Source organism: Pezoporus wallicus, unplaced genomic scaffold (assembly GCF_028554395.1).
Source record: "Pezoporus wallicus isolate ANWC-B61680 ecotype Strahan unplaced genomic scaffold, APGP_CSIRO_Pwel_v1 contig_9942, whole genome shotgun sequence".
Lineage (NCBI taxonomy): Eukaryota > Metazoa > Chordata > Aves > Psittaciformes > Psittacidae > Pezoporus > Pezoporus wallicus.
This window is the reverse complement of record NW_026641239.1, coordinates 222,908-241,929: the sequence shown is the minus strand read 5'-3', so window position 1 is coordinate 241,929 and position 19,022 is coordinate 222,908. Positions and strand designations below refer to the sequence as shown.

Below are 19,022 nucleotides of genomic sequence, written 5' to 3'. Positions count from 1 at the left end.
GTGGGAGTTTCTGGCTCTGTCTTAAGCCAGGAGTTAATTGCAGCAAAATCCACTGCGGTTTCCCCTTGTTAACTCTTTCCTGTAATTTTCTGCTCTCTTTTTAATGACCCAAATGCCAGGTAATGTGCTCATGGCCTCAAAATTGGTCAACTAATTCTGATCACAGCTTCATCCTCCCTGTCCCTCACCACCCGCGGGCATTACCCACAAAGGGAGTCTCAGCTTTTCTTTGAGTTTCCACATGCATTTTAAGTGCATTTGATTCCTTTTCCTAAGAGAAGCTTTCCAGGTTCCATCCTCAAATCCTCTGCTGTGGGTAGGACAAAACCCCCCCTCAAAAAGCTGATGCTGGCAATGCCATGATGCTGATCCCAAAGCTGCCCCACAGCTGTACCATATGCCAGCTCCTGGAGAAACTGGTGCAACTTCCCAGCAGGAGCTGGTTTAAATGTGTCGAGCGTCAACGAGTGAATGCAATGAACAACCTGTGCGTTTCAAATGGCAGCTGTAAAGTCATACAGAAAACCAAGCTGAAGCGATGCGACGAGGACCATTGGAGCTGCAGGGTTGTGCGTTGGGGCTGCCCTCGGTTTGTGCAATGGGGGTTATCGGGGGATAACTGATTCAGGTACAAACCAATCGTGTTCGCTACGGCTCGGGCCGCCTCAAACTCTGCTGCCGTGTTTCTGGAAGCCTTGCGGATACTCCCGGCAGTGCCTTTGCTATTGTGTTTTCACACTGAATTACTAAAGAAAGCAAAGCTGCCGCCGGGCTCCAGCCCTGCCGCAGGGTCTCTGCCCCCGCTGCTGCGTGGCTTTCCCAACGGGGGAGCGCTGACGGGCGGGTACCGACCCTCCTGGACGTGTCTGGGGCGGGATGAGGGGGGCCCCTCCGCGCTACGAGGAGCGGGACGCGGCGGCGGAGCGGGTGGAGCCATCACCCCGCGGCCCCTTCCCCGGGGCTCCGGGTCCCGGCTCGGGGGTGCGGGCAGGGCTCCACCTGCCGCGGGTGGGTGGGGCCTGGCGCGGCCGCTAGGGGCGCCCTTGTGCCCGGGCGCGGAGCTGCTCGGCGCAGTGCGCGGCCGGGAGGAGCCGGCGGGGCCGGGCGCTGCTTGCCCGGAGCGCGGTTCCCGGTGCTCGGTACCCGGTGCCCGGAGCGCGGCCGCCATGAACAGCATCAAGAGCGTGCCGGCGAGGGTGCTGAGCCGCCGCGGCGGGCACAGCCTGGAGGCGGAGCGGGAGCAGTTCGACAAGAACCAGGCAAGGGCGGCGGAAGGGGGTGAGGGTGCTTCGGTACCGGCTCCGGTACCGGTCCCGACCTGGGGTGGGAGTGGTGGGGACCGACCCCTCCGCGGGGCATCCCCTGAACGCGGGGCCTTGGGGGGAAGCTGGGTCCAGGGACCCCCCAGTGGGGCGGCGCGGCCGCTGTTTGTCCGTCCCTCCGCCCGTCCCTCCGCCCGTCCGTCCGTCCCTGCTACCGGTGCGGCGCACGCTCTCCCGCCCCCACCTGCCCCATCGCTTCCTCCCTCCGTGGTCCCGGCCCGGTCCCGCGTGGGTACCGGCCCGTCCCGCTGCCCCTGGGCCGGGCACTGGGGCCGGGTCCCGTCGCCCCGGCGGGCAGCAGAGCCCCGAGCGGGCGGTGTGTGTGTGTGTGTGTGTGTGTGTGTGTGTGTGCCCCCCCCGCCCCGCACCCTCGCGGCCTTATCGCAGGTAAACGCGGCCATGAGCAAACACGGGAAGTTTTATGGCTCCGGCGGGGGCGCGGCTGAGCCCGGTCCCCCCCCCCGCACCGCTAACGGCATCTCTGCATCCCCTCAGTGCCCCTCGGCCCTGGGCAGGGGCTGCCCAGCAGCACCGGGGGTTGTTTTATACCGGGTCTGGGCCACGCGTGGAGTGGCCCTTGGGGACCGGGATGTCCGGTCCCAGGGAGGTGCCCATCGCCCTTCCCACAGCCCCCATGGGGTGAGTGATGCTCAGGGTACCAACAGGGCTGTCATCCAGCTTGTGGGATGTTATTACCCCAACGGCATGGGCAGGGATGGACAGAGGGACGGGCTCACCAGCTGCCCCAGCAAAAACCATAGTGCCCTCTCAGCATGCATCCCCAGGCCACTCTTGGTTTGCAGGCTGTGCTTGCATAGCAGGGATCTCTCCCCTTTGCCTTCTTGGACCTTCCCTGGGCTGGTTTGTACCTGGAGAGCACCAGTGAAGGTGTCACAGTCCCCGGGGTCACGGTGCTGCTCGGGCGCGCAGGGTAGGAAACGAATCCTGTCGGGTTTGGGGAGCAACACGAGGAAACCGGCAATTCCGGTTCCTTCTGGACACGTCTCCTTCAGCCGTCCCACCGGGCACCGCTGATAAAGAACCGCGGTGGCAGCGCTGCCTCTGGTGCCGAAGGGCAGCCTGTGCCGGCGGGGCCGGAGCGTGTCCCTCCTCCCTCTGCCCTTCCATGGCTTTCCGGGCTTGGTGGTGGGATGTGTGTCCTGCGCGGGAGCTCACGGTCACAGGGATACCATGAGCAGAGCCGTGTGCAGGGCGAGGGGGTGGCTGTGCTCCATTGGATCTGAACCACGGGTTCGCTGGCTGGTGGTCACATTCACCACCCAAAACTGATCCATTGGATCTAAACCAGGGGCCCGCTGACTGATGAGCACGTTCACCACCCCTAAAACTGCTTGAAAACAGTCCTAAAGGAGTGTTATCCTAATGTTTCCTGTAGTAATGCTTCCTGTGACAGCAAAACTCTTCCAATGTCAGTATGTGGGTATTGATTTGCCTTTTATGTCTAATTATAGCAGCTGTGGAGATGGCCGCTGGTCGCCTTTGTATGATGAGGACACCAGTGCCCTGTCCCCTCCATGTGCCTTCACTGGAGCACGATGCTGCCAAAACCAGGAGCCCCATCTCGTTTCCCCAGCAAAGGCCAGGGTGATGCCCGCTGGTGCAGGCAGGGGTTGTGTGATCCTGGGTGCTGTGAAGGTCACCAGCTGCCCTTAAAATGCTTTTTGAGGTGTTGTGATGCTGGCATCCCCCTTGGAGCGGCTGCTGTGGGAGGTGGGAAGCTGCTGTCCTGCAGCAGGAAGCAAAACTTGCCCTTTTCTGTAGCCAATTCCTGCTTTTCTTAAGCAGGGAGGTGAAAACTCCAGTGAGCTCCAGGAATACCGTGTGTGTGACTGCCCAGTGGTGTGGTTTGGGAAGGAGAAGCATTCGGAAGGGAACTCCGGAGCTGCTGTTTGCAGTTCAGCTGACCCAGCAGCCCTCGCACCGCCTCGCCGGGGAGGTTTCCAGCTCCATGTCCTGCTCCCAAAGCACTGTGCCAGGACCCGGCATTCCCCTCCCGGGATTGTGTTCCTGCGGGATGCCAGGGCCCTGGGGAGCTGTGGGTGGGGAGGATCACGCCGTAATTAAAAGCAGCCTGGAAAGAAAGGGTGGATGTAAACCCTGCTCCTTCATTTGGGCGCTTTGATCCCGGCTTTAGTCACCAGCTTGGTACGTGAGGGCTGTGAGTAAGGCGTTGGGGCTGCTCCCGTGGGCACCGCGGCCCGTGGATGGGCAGGTTTTGGGGTTGGACCCCCTCCCGCATGAAAGTCTTGGCAGTGCTGATTGTGTGCCTGCAGTGACAGCCAGGACCTGCCCACCCCCAGATGTGCTGCTGATGTGTGGGTCAGAGTCAATGTCCCTGTCTCAGAGCCATCCACAGCCCAGCTTCACCAAGCAGCCGGTAGGGACATGCATGTCCCAGGCTGCAGCATCACCCCATGCCCATCCCTGGTCCCACCGTTACCTCTTCACGGACGTTCTGGCCACCCTGGGATTTGGGGCAGTGGCCCCAAGGGATTGGCATTGGTTTGGTGGCACCATGGTGTATTTGGGACCATGCTAAGTCTGTGTCATGGCAGTGCTGTGGGTGGGATAGGGGCTGCCCCTGCACTTGTGCTGGATGTAAAATGGCCCTGTAGAAACCTCTGTGCTGAATCACCAAGGTGAAACCAGCCTCTGCAGCAGCTCCTGGGCTGGAGTTTGGTTGGTAATGACATTATGGGCCATAAATGCCATAAAACCACCAGCACCAATGGGAATTACAGCCTGGTTTGGGGATAGGACAGCTGGGTCCCAGCCCTAGTCCCATCCTACCAGGCAGTACCGGGTGGCTGAGCTCCTGTCCTAGGGATATGAGACAGCATTCCCTTTCCTGGGGATCTGGAAGCCTGGATCCCACTGATGCGTTGGGATGAGTGTGATGTGTTGGGATGAGCCCATCGTGCTGCTCCCACACAAGGCAGGCAGTGCAAGCCCAGGTTTGGGATCTGCAAACCCAGGTTTGGGATCTCAGCAAGATGCAATAACCCCTTTAGCAGCTCTTTGCCTCAAGGTGCGTCTCCAAGCCCTGCCTTGCAAAGCCATCATCTTGTCACTGTCTGGTGCGTGATGAGCTTTGCCTTCTGTCAGTAAAGCATCGCTTTGGTTGCACTGGGAGATGCTGGCAGCCCCCAGGACCCCAGGCGCATCTCCTCTCTGCCCAAGGATCAAGGATGCAGCCTCCCCATCAGCTCCAGGCTTTCGGGTGGTTGTGCTGCAAGTGCCTGTTCCCGGGCGCTCCAGGCTCATTAACCTTTGGGGATAAGAGGATTACAGCAAGTCACCGGCTTAACTCCGCTGCTGCTGTACGGCCCCACATGGCAGGGTGACACCGGGGCTTCCCCGCTGCGGGAAAGGCAAATCCCGCCTCTTTTCCTGGGCTCATCGCTTTGGGACAGGCTCGCTTTTTGGGATCCATTCACTGTGGTTTCGTTGCTGTCACTCTCAGCTTGCGGGTGCCGCTGTTTTGGGCTCTTTCGGGGCTGATGCGGTGCACGGACACCTTTGGCATCGCCCCCTCAGCGCAGCATCGGGTTCCTCCTGCATAAGTCAGGAGCACTCGATAGCTCGGCATCGGGTTCCTGGTCCCGCAGGAAGGTGCCTCAGTTCGGAGGCATCCCGGCACAAGCGGCTGTGTCAGGGCAGGTGCTTGCCCGGGTTTTATAGGGTTCTGTGGCTTGTGGGGCTGCAGGGAGGGACCGGGTTTCTCTTCCGGCACTAGCGCCGGCGGCGGAGTCGCTTCCTGCCTTTCCAGCTGGGACCTTTTCCCTCTGCCGGTGAGCAAGGGCTTGTAGGCGCAGGCACTGCTCCAGCACTGGGGAGAGGGTGAAGCAGCTCAGTGGAGCCCGTAGGGAACCAGTGAGGAGGAGCCAGATCCTCGTCAATCACAGCAGCTCAGTAGAACCGACCCCTGTGTGGGTCATCCTATGGAATAAACTTGTACCTTAAAGTGTGCTGTGGTCAAACACGTTAAAGGGTGGATGATCCTGTTCTGACACTCGCATTGCTCCTCGTTTTTGCTCCGTCTAAATGGGCATTGTGGCTGCCAGCCCCTCCGTGCCTGGGGACTGCGTTTGGATGAAGGGAGGTCCTCAAAAGCCTTCCCTCCTCCCCAGTTCAAAGGCTCCTTGTGATCAGACAAACAACCCTGGAATTCAGCATCTCGCTGCTGTGCTTTGATGCTGCCGGGGACACAGTCGAGTTCAGGCTGCAGAAATGCAGTGGTTTGTTCCCTGGGACAGGGTCAAGGAGGAGCATCAGCGGTGTGGTCAATAGCGACCTGGCTCTGGCTTTTAACGGGTTGTTTTGTGGGTAAAAAAGCCTATTTTGGTGTGTCGCAAACAGCTTTGAGGTGTTATAAAATGCAGGGTATTCCCCCAAAGCACCAGCTGCAGGGGTCACGCCATTCTCTCCTCTTGCAGGCCATCAGCATCAGCAAAGCCATCAACACACAAGAAGCACCAGTGAAGGAGAAACATGCCCGACGTATCCTTTCCCTTGGCTCACCTGGATGGTGCAGAGGAGATGCTTGTGTGAGGTTTCACCCTGTGGGGCCGGAGCTATGGGAGGTTTGGGAGACAGGAGACCCACGCAGAGCTTGGTTGGGGGCTGGCATCTTGAAGGCTCATCCGTCAGTGGAGATGCAGACAAGAGCAGTGCAGGAACGTTGCATTTCTTGGGCAATAAAATGCAGAGGGCCCCGGTGTGCCTTGCAGCAGGGTAGGAAAAGAAATGGGGTTTTATCTGTGAGTGCAGCATCGTGTCAGTGATCCCTGTGCCTGCGGTGCCCTGTGTGCGTCCCCTTTGTAACGAGTGTGAACAGGAACAATCCCCAGCCCAGCCCGTTCCCTGCTCCCATGTGTGTCCCATTGGCCTTGACTGGAGGGAAGGGATCATCCTGGGGACTCATCACGAGAAGGGAGCCTTCACCTTCTGGTCCTACGCCATCGGGCTGCCCCTGCCCAGCAGCGCCATCCTCAGCTGGAAGTTCTGCCATGTCCTACACAAGGTGCTGCGTGACGGCCACCCCAACGTGAGTGTCCCCTCGGAGCATCCCTCCCGCTGCACTGGGGGGGTCCCTCTGCACAAAGGGTGGGTTCCCCTCCCTGTCCCTGCTGCTTTTCCCAGGCCATGGGGCTGTGAAGCACCTCCCATATGAAGACAGGCTGAGGAAGTTGGGGCTGTTCAGCCTGGAGAAGAGAAGGCTGCGTGGAGACCTCAGAGCAGCTTCCAGTATCTGAAGGGGGCCTATAGGGATGCTGGGGAGGGACTCTTCATTAGGGACTGTAGTGACAGGACAAGGGGTAACGGGTTAAAACTTAAACAGGGGAAGTTTAGATTGGATCTAAGGAGGAAATTCTTTCCTGTTAGGGTGGTGAGGCATTGGAATGGGTTGCCCAGGGAAGCTGTGAATGCTCCATCCCTGGCCATGTTCAAGGCCGGGTTGGACAGAGCCTTGGGTGAGATGGTTTAGTGTGAGGTGTCCCTGCCCATGGCAGGGGGGTTGGAACTGGATGATCTTAAGGTCCTTTCCAACCCTAACTATTCTGTGATTCTATTCTATGATTCTAATGCTTTTGCCCCTAGGTCCTCCAGGATTGCCAGCGGTACCGCAGCAACATCCGAGAGACAGGGGACCTGTGGGTGAGTGGGGTGAAAGGAGATTTGTGCCTTCTGGGGAGTTTGGAGGTGGTGAAAACCACTGTGAGCACAGGGAGGGCAAAGCACCACCTGAAACAGCCCCTCCTCTGTGACCCTGCTGGTGATGGTTACATGCATGGTGAAGGGCAAGAGGGTGAGAGCCATAGGGCCGCCGGCACATGTGGGATCTGGCTGTATCACTTCACACCTGCCTCATTTCCCCTCGTGTCTCTGGCAGGGCCATTTACATGACAGGTATGGGCAGCTGGTGAGCATCTACACACGGCTCCTGCTCGTCAAGATCTCCTTCCACATCAAGGTGAGACCCTCTGCTGCCTCCGTGGCCTGTCCTGCTGGGGGACGGGGCTTCCCCGGGGGATGCTTCACCCCAGCGGAAGCATTCACAGCGATTGCTGTTTTCTCTCTCCTTTTACAAAGCATCCCGAGTTCCCCCCGGGCCTCGAGGTGCCGGATGAGGTGCTGGAGAAGACAGCAGGGACGGATGTGAACAACATGTGAGTGTCCTGGCGGGAGCACAGCGCCCGGTGCGTGCTCACCAGCTCCGTGCTGGCAGCATCCTGCAACGAGCCGGCTCCTGAGCAGGGCACCCGCTGGTAGTTTATGAACTGGTTGGATGGGGCCTCATTCCTCCTGCACCCGCAGAGCAGTGAGGAATGGAAAAGCAGGGAGCAAACCTGCTCCGGGTGCTCCATCCCTGGCAGTGCTGAAGGCCAAGTTGGACACAGGGGCTTGGAGTAAGCTGCTCTAGTGGAAGGGGTCCCTGCCCGTGGCTGGGGTTGGAACTGGATGAGCTTTAAGGTCCCTTCCAACCCAAATCCTTGTCATTCTGAGCCCTCACCTTCATAAGGACCTGCAGTGATAGTGAGCGGCTGGAGCAAGGATGTCTCTGCTAACGGGTGATGTGGTTTGGGGTCTCTTTGGCAGCTTCCAGCTGACAGTGGAGCTGTTTGACTACCTGGACTGGGAGCTGAAGCTGTCGGAGTCAGGTGAGGAGGCAGCAGGTCCCTCCCAGGGGCTCTTGAGCAATAGTTTCGCTCTTTGGTCAGGAATGTTGTTCCGGAGCCTGAGGTCAGAGGCTCGGCTCCTTCCTCCTCCTGCGAGGAGGTCTCTGAGCTCATTCCTCAGCTCTGTTCCGCTGTTGATGCCCTATAGAGGTGGTTGTAGGAAAACACTTGAGGAACGTGGTGGTTTCAGCCCACCTGAGCAGTGCAGAGCGTTGTTTTCAGAGCAGCGCTGCTCTGAAGTGGGCTCTTCTTTGCTTTTGGTACAACCATGTGAATCATACGCGTTACCCAAATCCCTTCTATCTCCCCGAAGCAGAGGATGAGGCTGTACCTCTTTCTAAATACTCGTTTTCCCGTGCTGAAATTCCTTTGGGAATGTGCGATTCTCTTGGCTCCTTCTCCAGGAATTTTTAGATGGCTTAAAAATGGGGCAGTTTCTTCCTCTGCTGCCAGTCAGGAGCCTGGAAAACGGGGCACAGCAGGAGACACGGTGCTCCCAGCTCCCACCAGCTCCCGCGTCTCCTCCTGACCCAGTTGTGCAGAGAATTTATATTCATAAATACTTTAAAGCTGAGCAGGGAAAGAGCCAGAGGGGATCTGCTGGCTGGATTCCTGCCAAGGGAAGGGATCTGTTTCCGAGCCGGGGCATGCGAGGTTGCAGTGTCGGCAGGTCCATCCCCTGCCCTGGGATGCTCTCCCGGCTCCTTGCATGGTTAAATAGAGCAGAGCAAAACCCTATACTTCCCCAGCCTTTACATCGTTTTGGGGTTAGATCCCTCCTTTTTGGGGTTGGGGTACCCAGGGCAGAGCTGAGCACCCCTTTCCTCTGCCACCGTTGTCCCTTTGGGTGTTCTTGCCTGTAAGGGGGTGTTCCCAGCGCAGCAGGGACAGGGCAGGCAGCAGCCCCGGTGTGTGACCCCTATCCTGGCACAGCCACATCCCTTGTAGTTAATGATCAAGCAGAGATGCGGTGCCAGCACCTCACTGTGCTCCCCCTCCAGTTTTCAGGCAGCTCAACACGTCGATGGCCGTGTCGCAGATGTCGGCGGTGCAGTGCCGCCTGGCCCCCCTCATCCAGGTCATCCAGGACTGCAGCCACCTCTATCACTACGCCGTCAAGCTGATGTTCAAGCTGCACTCCTGTGAGTCACAGAATCATAGAATCACAGAATGGTTAGGGGTGGAAAGGACCTTCAGATCATCCAGTTCCAGCCCCCCTGCCGTGGGCAGGGACACCTCACACTAAACCATGGCACCCAAGGCTCTGTCCAACCTGGCCTTGAACACTGCCAGGGATGGAGCATTCACAGCCTCCCTGGGCAACCCATTCCAGTGCCTCACCACCCTGACAGGAAAGAATTTCCTCCTTAGATCCAATCTAAACTTCCCCTGTTTCAGTTTTAACCCGTTACCCCTTGTCCTGTCACTACGGTCCCTAATGAAGAGCCCCTCCCCAGCATCCCTATAGCCCCCCTTCAGATACTGGAAGGCTGCTATGAGGTCTCCACGCAGCCTTCTCTTCTCCAGGCTGAGCAGCCCCAACTTCCTCAGCCTGTCTTCATATGGGAGGTGCTCCAGTCCCTGATCATCCTCGTGGCCTCCTCTGGACTTGTTCCAACAGTTCCATGTCCTGGGGACGTGCCCCATCCTGGTCTTTTCCCAGCTTGGGTTTCCGCATGGATTTGGGGATTAGGATTGCGTGGATGGAGGCATCCATTGCCGTGTCCCCATATCCCAGCCAGGCCCTGAGGACCTGCTCCATCCCATATAGACATCCCAAATGAAGGAATTATAAGGGCTTGTTCTTGATTAATTCAGACTGATGAGCCTTGGCCTGCCAGCCATGGAATTGCTGGGCAGCACGGTGCAAGGGGCCTCACATGGGTATTTTGGGGTTTCCACAGCCACCTTCCTGTGCTGTGTCCCTGGTCCCTATGCCAGGGATGGGGACACCCCACTCCATTCCTGATCCCTCACATCCCGTTCCAACCTGGCCTTAACCTGCTGGCTGTGGCAGCCAGAGGGATCCAGCTGCATGTGTATGAATTTGCAGCCCTGGATCAGCCATGTCTGTCCCCCCCATCACTGCAGGTCTGCCGGCCGACACGCTGCAAGGCCACCGAGACCGCTTCCATGAGCAGTTTCGCAGGTAACCCATGGCTGAGTGCGATGCTGGGGTCCCCTCCTTGCTGCCATTCCCCCCTCTCCCCACCTCCTCTACAAGCAGTTCTTCTTTCCCCCCTCTCCAGCCTCAAAAACTTCTTTAAGAAGGCATCGGACATGCTGTATTTCAAGCGGCTCATCCAGATCCCGCGGCTGCCAGAGGTACGGCAGGGTTTCCATGTGCTGCTTGTGTGTGATGCTTTGGAGAGCTTGTGGGATCAGGGTGTCCCCGTGGATGGGTTCAGTGCCTGAGGACACAGCGGCACAGGGATGCCTGCCTCCCTTCTCTTGCTGCGCTGCTGCAGTGGTTCCCGAAACCCCAGGTGATGCCATCACAGCATCTCGTCCCCATAGAGCCCCCCGAACTTCCTGCGGGCATCCGCGCTGGCCGAGCACGTGAAGCCTGTGGTTGTCATCCCCGAGGAAGCCCCCGAGGATGAGGAGCCAGAGAACCTCATTGAGATAAGCACAGCTTCCACCATGGAGCCACAGGTGGGGACCTGGGCATGGGGACCCTGGGATGGGAGGACACAGGCACCCACAGCCCGGCTCAGCTCAGCACCCTCCGTCTTCTCCAGGTCACCTCAGATCTATTTGACCAAACCTTTGGGCCTCCCAATGGCATTCGGGATGACAGGTATGGGGGGTCCAGTGGTGATGCCAGTGGGGTGGCCACTGCCACATGAGACCAACCTGCCTTTTCCCTGCAGGGATGCACAGATCGAGAGCCTGAAGAAGGAGGTGGACGTGCTCCGTGCAGAGATGGAGAAGATTAAACTGGAGGTAAAGCCCTGTTGGGAAGCAGCCAGTGTGGGAGAGTGGGGTGCTTTTGAGTGCTGTAGTGTTGAAACCCCAATGGGATGCAGCAGGAGCAGAGTCCTGGCACCCAGTGCTGTGTTTTAGGCCTCTCCCAGTGCCAGAACCCTGATGTTATGGGATGGAGGCGTGTGAGACCTGTCCCGTGTTATCTGTTAGCAGCGGGGATGGAGCAGGAGGGCAGAGCTTTCCCATGCATCTCACAGCAGCTTTGCCCAAATCACAGCCAGGCACCGGGATGGGGATGCCGGGGAGGGCTGGTTGCCGCTGGCAGTGCCCAAGCGCTGCCGGTGCCCCGCAGGCGCAGCGGTACATCACCCAGCTCAAGGCGCAGGTCAACAGCCTGGAGGGAGAAGTGGAGGAGCAGCGCAAGCAGAAGCAGAAGGCGCTGGTGGACAACGAGCAGCTGCGGGATGAGCTGGAGAAGCTGCAGAGGGTGAAGCAGGACAGCGACAGGTCCCAGCGGCTCTGCGCCGAGGCAGAAAGTAGGTGCCCTGCAGCACCCGTGGGCCGCGGGGTGTCCTCAGCACCGGTGCTGATGCTTTCTCGCCCTGTTCAGAGAAAGCCGCCGCCACCGAGATCCGCTACACGAAGCTGAAGGAGAAGCACAGCGAGCTCATCAACACGCACGCTGAGCTCCTCAGGAAGGTAACGCTGCTGCTCGTGCCGGGCAGGGGCTGACTGCCGCCTTCAGCCCTACCCCATGTTGGTGCCGTCAGCCTGCATCCAGGGACCTCTGAGCACTGGGTGGGATACCCCCCTTGAATTCGTGTTCACAAGCAGTCAGCATCCCAGAGGCTGTGAGAAAGGCATCTTGGAGGTGTCCCCTGAGCCAGAATTTGATGGGAGCGAGCGTGGCTCTGGTGGGATCCCCCCTCTGATGCCCAGTAAGCCCCATGTCCCCGTGCAGAACGCTGACACTGCCAAGCAGCTGACGGTCACGCAGCAGAGCCAGGAGGAGGTGGCACGTGTCAAGGAGCAGTTGGCCTTTCAGGTGGAGCAGGTCAAGCGAGAGGCAGAGATGAAGGTGAGCCGGCAGAGCCCTGCATCCTTCCCTGCCATGGGGCCCTTCCCAGCCTGGGAAACACAGTTTGGGTGCAAGGGGTAGAGGTGGTGGTTGGTGTCAGTCCCTGATCCTGGAAGGAGTCGCCCTGGCTCCTCGGGAAGGCGTTATTCAATGCATGCTGCACTCCCTCTTGCCCAAATCTGCCTTTTCTTCCCCCAAGAAAATGCCACGATGCAGATTAATGGCTTTGGGTGCTTTCATTCACTGGGGGCTGCTCCCAAAATCCCTGCCCTGGGGAAAGGAGAACCCCCCCCAATATCCTGAAAACCCCTCCCGCAAAACACATCCGGATTCATTCCCATGGCGCTGGCTGCGTGCCGGTGCCAAGCGGGGCTGGAGCGTGCCTGCAGCTCCATGGCCGTGTGGTTGCAGCTGGAGGACCAGAGCCTGCAGATGGAGCAGCTGCGGCAGGAGCTGGATGCCCGGCGGGAAGAGCTGGAGCAGGCGCAGCGCTCGCTCAGCCACGCCAAGCAGGTACGAGGCTGGGGTGCAGGATGTGCCCCGAAACCCATCACACAGCAAACAGTAGCTCAAGGCAATGTCATTGGGGCTGAATGTGGGTCCATCCCATCAGGGTCAGGAGCTGGGCCTGTCCTCAGCTTCCCCCTGTTGGGCTCATGACATGGTGACAGGGGTCTCCTGGTCCCGCTGGCAGGCAGGCACAGAGCTCAGTGCTCAGGTGGAGGCCCTGCACGCTGAGAAAGAGGTGCTGAGGCGGTCCGTGAGTGAGAAGGAGCGTGAGCTGCTCTCCACACGTGGCCTCATTGAGGAGAAGGAGCTGCAGCTGAGCCAGGAGGTGGACAAGACCTCGAGGGAGATACGAGAGCTGCAGGGCAGGCTCCTGGAGAAGGTATGGAGTGAGATGTCCTCGGGGGTGCTGAGCAATCGGGGAGCTCAGATGAGCCGTCGCTGGTGTAGCCAGTGGGATGTGACTTGGCAGCAGCAATAATGGGATGCTCGGGTCTAATCCTGCAAAGATGCTCTCGAGGGATGTGATGGTGATGGGCCAGGGGTGATAGGGGTCCTGTGTCCCAGCTGTGCAACTCGCTTGTTCCTCACACCCCACAGAGCAGCCAGGAGCAGAGCCTGCAGCAGAAGCTGCTGGACGAGCAGTTCATCATCCTGCAGCAGACGGTGCGGGAGGCAGAGGACATCCTCCGGGACGCCGTGGCCAAGCTGGATGATCCACTGCACATCCGCTGCACCAGCTCCCCCGGTACATCCCACTTGACCATGGGGTCTACAACCCGGATAGCATTGCCTCTCAGCTTCCCCCAGGCCTTTTTTCCCCTCCCAAATACTACACCCAAGGAGACTGGGGTCAGATTTCCCAGGAATGAACTTTTAGCTCCAATCTCAGCACTGTTTTGCTCAGATTTTAGCGTTGTTCCCAGGCCAGGGCCACAGGGACCTGAGCTGTCTTGGCTTCCACTGAATGGTGCCTCATGGAGTCGGCACTCGTGCTCGTTCAGACACTAACGAAGCTAAACTCATTGCAGATTACCTGCTGAGCCGGGCGCAGGCAGCGCTGGAGTCCACGGATGCCCTGGAGAACGGGCACGCGCAGTACGTGGCCTCCATGGCAGGTACCTGGGGCTGGGGACCGGTGGCATCGCTTGCACCTTGTTTCTATTATCATACATCCTTTGTTTATTATTATACATACTTTGGGGCCATCGGCAAGCGTGCAGTGCCCTGGTGATGGAGGGATGGAGCGGGTGGGTTGCAATGTGCTCGCTCCAGGAGCAACGATGCGGTCAATGCCAACCTCTCCAAGCTCTTGTATTGACCCTTGAGTGTGTTCAGGGGTGGGTTGAAGCCCCCAGGACATGGCAAGCGGTGCCCTGGGCTGGCAGCACCTGAGCCCATCATCTCACCATCAGATGCTGCGGGGCTGGTGGGGGCTCTGGCCCTCTTTGCACACTTGACGGCCGACACCATTGTGAACGGCAGTGCCACGTCCCATCTGGCTCCCACTGACCACGCTGACCGTGAGTGCTGTGCATGGACACTTCATATTGGGGGTTCTTTATGCTTGTGGGGTGTTTTGGGGGGGCTGCCATGCCAAAGCATCCTGTGGTAGGGACTGGTTATGGGGCAGGTCTTCCCTGGGGGCAGCGTGGTCCTATCCCCCCAGCATACCTCATGTTCTGGTGCCCCTTCCTGGGCCAGGGTTGTTACTTCGCTCATGGAAATGGATTTATCCTCTTCTGCAATAAACTTCTGAATGCCATTGATGCGTGGCATCATCCCCATAGCTGAGGGGAGGAGGAAGGTGAGGGTGGTGGGGATGGGGTGGAGGGACCCGTTGTCCATTGAGGGACCTGTTACCAACCCATCCTCTCCGCAGGGCTGACGGAGACGTGCCGGGACTGTGGGCAGCAGAGCCTGGATTACCTGGGCAAGCTGAAGGACAAGCAGACCCTGGGATGTGCTGAGCTGGGGGACGTGCGGCGGGCGCTGCGAGAGGTCCTGCAGCTGGCCCAGGTAGGAGATGGAGCCCATTGCACCCATCGGGGCTGGCAGGGGGGGATCTCTGGCATGGGTGTTTCCCAAAGGGAATGCAGAAGGATGATGCCTCCGTTTGTCAAGGTGGGAGTTTGCTCAGGCTGCCCCTTTTTAAAGAAGGATACCCAAACCCATGGCTTTTATGGCATTTCCCATAGTCCAGAGCTGAAATCTCTGAAGTAGCCCAGGGATGCTGGGTTGGAGTGAGCTCTTTGGCGTGGCTTGTGCCACATTCCCACAGGTTATCCATTTGTCTTTTCCATTGAGCCGCTGTTAATTCAAAGGCTCGTAGCTCTCTGGAGCCCTCTGGAGCTCTGCCCTGCCAAAACTGCTCCTGTGATTGAGTTTTGTCACCTTGATTTGGGGCATTTCTTACCCTGTGCCGTGTTTGCTGCACATGTGCCTTCACCCTTGTGATGTGCTCCTGCAGCTTTATTTATTTAAGGGGGAAAAAAGGGGGTTGGGTGCCTTGCTTTGGTGTTATTCCTCACAAATATTTCCTTCTCTGCCTAAAACCTCTTGGTGACTTCTGCCTCCTTCGGCAGGAGCTGAGGCCCAAAAGCTTGGACATCAAGCAAGAAGAGCTGGGGGACATGGTTGAGAAGGAGATGGCCTCCACCTCCAAGGCGATTGAGGATGCTGTCAGGAGGATAGAGGTGAGACGGAGCTGCAGGGTGAACCATTTTGGTGCCTTGGGGCAGCAAAGCGTCCATCTCTCCTCCAGCCTGCAGTGCAGCATCCAACTTCCCTCTTGTGTTTCCCACCAGGAGATGATGAGCCAGGCCAGGAACGAGAGCTCTGGTGTTAAGCTTGAAGTGAATGAGCGGTGAGTGTTGAGGGGTGGCATGTGGCGGCCATGGGCAGGTTTCTGTCTGTGCCCATACCCTCCTGGGTTGTGCTCTGCTCCAAAGCCCCATTTGCAACCCGATCCTGCATCGTCCTTGTGCTGAGCACGACATCCTCTTTAGAAGGGTGGACCTTGGTCTTGCATGTCTAAGCCCATTGCTCACAGCTGCTTTGTGGGCTGCTTAGAAGTAACCTGCAGGCTGGCTGGCCTCCAGAACAGACCCGTTTTATAACTGGGACACAGCATTGGAGGATGCTGAATGCTTCCTCTTGTTTCCCTACAGGATTCTGAACTCCTGCACGGACCTCATGAAGGTGAGTACTGCACAAATGGAGCTGGGGCATCAAAGCAGAACTGTAACTTCCCCCCATTGGCAGCATCAATCCAATCCCTGTCAAATATCAGACCCTCTTTCTCTTCATTCCAGGCCATTAGGCTTCTTGTAATGACATCTACGAACCTGCAGAAGGAGATAGTAGAAAGTGGCCGGGTAGGTCTCTCTGGAGACGGGCTGCTCAGCCCCGTGTTCTCTGCACACATCGCTGTCACCTTTGTAAAGCCTTGTTTGTCTAAAGGCAATGGCCTCAATCTGTGTGTTTTAAACCCAGCCCAGATCTGCAGGCTTGCAGCTCTAATACTTGTTTTATTGATACCTATTTAACCAGGCCATCAAGTATTGCCTGAAGGGCGCAGAAATGCTGCCAGTCCCTTGCTTTATGGCTTTATAGATGAATTTCTATATTGTCTTGTATTATACGGATATTTTATATGGCTTTATGGATCTAAACGTTGTTGTTTGTAAGAACCAAGTTAATCCAGGCCATAATGTTCTCGTAACAACAGGGGGCAGCAACAACTCAGGAGTTTTATGCCAAGAACTCGCGCTGGACCGAAGGGCTGATCTCTGCCTCCAAGGCGGTGGGATGGGGAGCCACGCAGCTCGTGTAGGTACCCGGGGACCTCTCCTAGGGCTGTGCCTGGGGCTGGCCCGTGCTTCTCCATCACCCAGTAACCCAAGTTGTGCCACGCAACTGAGTCTGCACGGGGCATTACTGCTAATTCCTCACAGAGCATCCCGGGTCAGTGAAATAGGGGCTGCCAGTTCCTGCTTGCAAAGCTGCTTCAAATCGAATGCTCCATGTCCAAGTTCCTGCTCAGATGGTTGTGGATGGGGAGGTTGGGAGTGGTGCAGGGTATCCCTGTGCCAGCAGGGGTGGTTTGGGATAAACCTTTAAAAATCCCACCCACGTCATTATGGACACACGGTCCTGCCTCTGCTGCTGTTTTGTACCTATCCAAAGCATCTGCATTGGGGCTTTGAGTAATTGCTTTGTAAATGAGCTTTAAATAATTACAGGCAGAGCTGCTGGTTCAGGGTCTTGGTTTCTAAGGATAGAGCAGGGGCTAAATAATCTGCACCTGGTTTGTAGGCATGGTGAGGATCTAACGCAATGTTCCTTCTGACCCATACCACAGGGAGTCAGCAGACAGAGTTGTCCTGCACATGGGCAAATACGAAGAGCTCATCGTCTGCTCCCATGAAATCGCTGCCAGCACAGCCCAGCTCGTAGCTGCCTCCAAGGTGAGTATCCCAACAACGTTCCTGCATGCAGCTCCTCGAGCTTGAGGGCGTTTTGCTCCCACAGTGTTGTCCCGTGGGTGCTCTCAGGCAGTGGTTTGTTATCCAGTGGTCCTGCAGCGTCCTCCCGGAGCAGGGAGGAAGGGAAGCTCTTCCTATTACAAAGTCAGTCTGTGATTTTAATCCATCTGTTTTCACCTGCATCAATATTCCCACACCTTGCCTTGGAAATGGAGATGTGTAAAACCTCCTGTTAAGCTGCTTATGTAAAGAAGATGTTAATCATTAATAAGAACCCTCAACTAAGCCCCTGCGGGAGCCAGCATTGACAATGATGGAGTTTGGTCCTTGCTTTCACCCACACCAACAGGAAAGGTGCTCATGGGTAGAGGTTTCCATGAGCAAACAGGGAGGCAGGCTGGGGGAGGAGGACCCACATGGGGTTTTACAGCAGATGGCTTTAAAATTAAGAGCATGGTGAGAAGAAAAATAGCTCTGCCTTCACTGATGCTGCTTATCCGTGTGTGCTCCCGTGGGAGCAGAGCTGGTTTGGTGCCCCAGGGCTCGCACGGGTCATGTTGCTTGGCCGTGATGGGATCAGCAAGGATAAGCAGGTGTCCATCTGTCTGTCCATCCGTTCCACCCCCAGGCTGTCACATCCGAGCTCCATCCCGACGTGGTCTCTGCTCTTTGCAGGTAAAAGCCGAGAAGAGCAGCAGGAACCTGGGCAAGCTCCAGGAGTGCTCCCGCAACGTCAATGAGATGGCGGCCAATGTGGTGGCTTCCACCAAGTCAGGGCAAGAGCAGATCGAGGAGAAAGGTGAGGGGTTTGCAAGGAAAGGGGAGAACCCCTCCCCAGATCCCTTTTATGTCTGTGTTCAGCCAGCTGGGCGCTGGGACATGAGGAGGGTGTGCTCAGAGAGGACCCTTGCTTCTCTCCACAGACACCATGGACTTTTCGGGCATGTCCCTCATCAAGCTGAAGAAGGAAGAGATGGAAACACAGGTACGGACGTGAAGGTGGCTTTGGTGCTGCCAGCCTCAGGTCCTGATCTGGACCTGCACATTGCGTGGGGGGGGGGGGTCCCTTCCTTACCACCTTCATCATGGTGCTGCTGCTGGTGGGGATCACCCCCCTGCGATGCGCAGGACCCAGGGCTGCTCTTTGGCTGCAGGTGAAGGTGCTGGAGCTGGAGAAGCGCCTGGAGGGCGAGCGGGTGCGCCTGGGCGAGCTGAGGAAGCAGCACTATGCCCTGGCCGGGACCTACGACACAGAAGAGGATGGGGAGGCAAAGCCAGCACCAGCCCCTAGAAGAGGCATCCTCAAGAAGCCCCCGTTGGCTCAGAAACCCGGACACGGGGAGGTAGGTCCTGGTGGGGGGGGGTAAATACACAGTGGGGAGGGTGTTCACAGCACCGGGGCTGGTATTTTGGTGTCTTCCCTCTTCTCATTTCAGCCCCAGCGAGACGCCGGCCCGTACCCCCCTCACGTCTAACAGGGGCTGGCTGGGTGCCCATCCACCAGCTCACGCTGCCTTCGCGCTCGTGTGCCTTCCTGCGCCGGGCCCTCCTCCCGCCCGCAAAACTGGAGTTTTCTAAGGAATTCTTTATTTTTATTTGTATTTTTCTTCACTTGATTTTTATCTATTTTGGGGGGGGGGGGGTGCTCTCCCCCGGCCCCCTCCTCCTCCTCCAGGTTAATTTAATTTGGGGTTCGTTTGGGTTATATCCTTTTGTAAGGACTCTGTCGATCAGCACTAGGAGTACCTGTAGCTCTCTACTGTACTGCTCGGACCCTTTCCAAGAGCTGTTTTTAAAGTAGGAAACTTGAGCTTTTCTTGCAGCCGTTTTTTAATTCCCTTTTCCCAGCCTGAGGAATAACGGGACTTTGTTTCGGCCTGGGATCGGCCCCTCCATGGAGAGGGAGACGTGAGCCTGAACCGGCACACGGGGCAGGGCTTTGGAAAGGGGAAAAGCAGCTACTGGCACACACTGGCAATAAGGATGCAGCCCTTGCGTT

At 57.7% G+C, this 19,022-nt stretch overlaps 1 protein-coding gene across 1 annotated transcript; it reads left to right on the top strand.

The window, feature by feature from the left end:
- Positions 1–1,043: 1,043 nt before the first annotated feature.
- On the top strand, positions 1,044–18,605 carry HIP1R (huntingtin interacting protein 1 related). The gene is made up of 32 exons (XM_057422626.1): positions 1,044–1,259; positions 5,780–5,843; positions 6,248–6,390; positions 6,945–7,001; positions 7,237–7,317; positions 7,437–7,513; positions 7,944–8,005; positions 9,025–9,165; positions 10,115–10,172; positions 10,273–10,348; positions 10,541–10,678; positions 10,765–10,823; positions 10,897–10,969; positions 11,304–11,487; positions 11,562–11,650; positions 11,913–12,029; positions 12,441–12,542; positions 12,724–12,918; positions 13,137–13,284; positions 13,568–13,654; positions 13,952–14,059; positions 14,419–14,555; positions 15,122–15,232; positions 15,344–15,402; positions 15,707–15,737; positions 15,851–15,913; positions 16,267–16,367; positions 16,900–17,005; positions 17,699–17,822; positions 17,947–18,008; positions 18,178–18,366; positions 18,460–18,605. The coding sequence occupies exons 1-32, from the start codon at positions 1,167–1,169 to the stop codon at positions 18,496–18,498; spliced, it is 3,174 nt and encodes a 1,057-aa protein (XP_057278609.1). The 5' UTR covers positions 1,044–1,166; the 3' UTR covers positions 18,499–18,605.
- Positions 18,606–19,022: the final 417 nt, after the last annotated feature.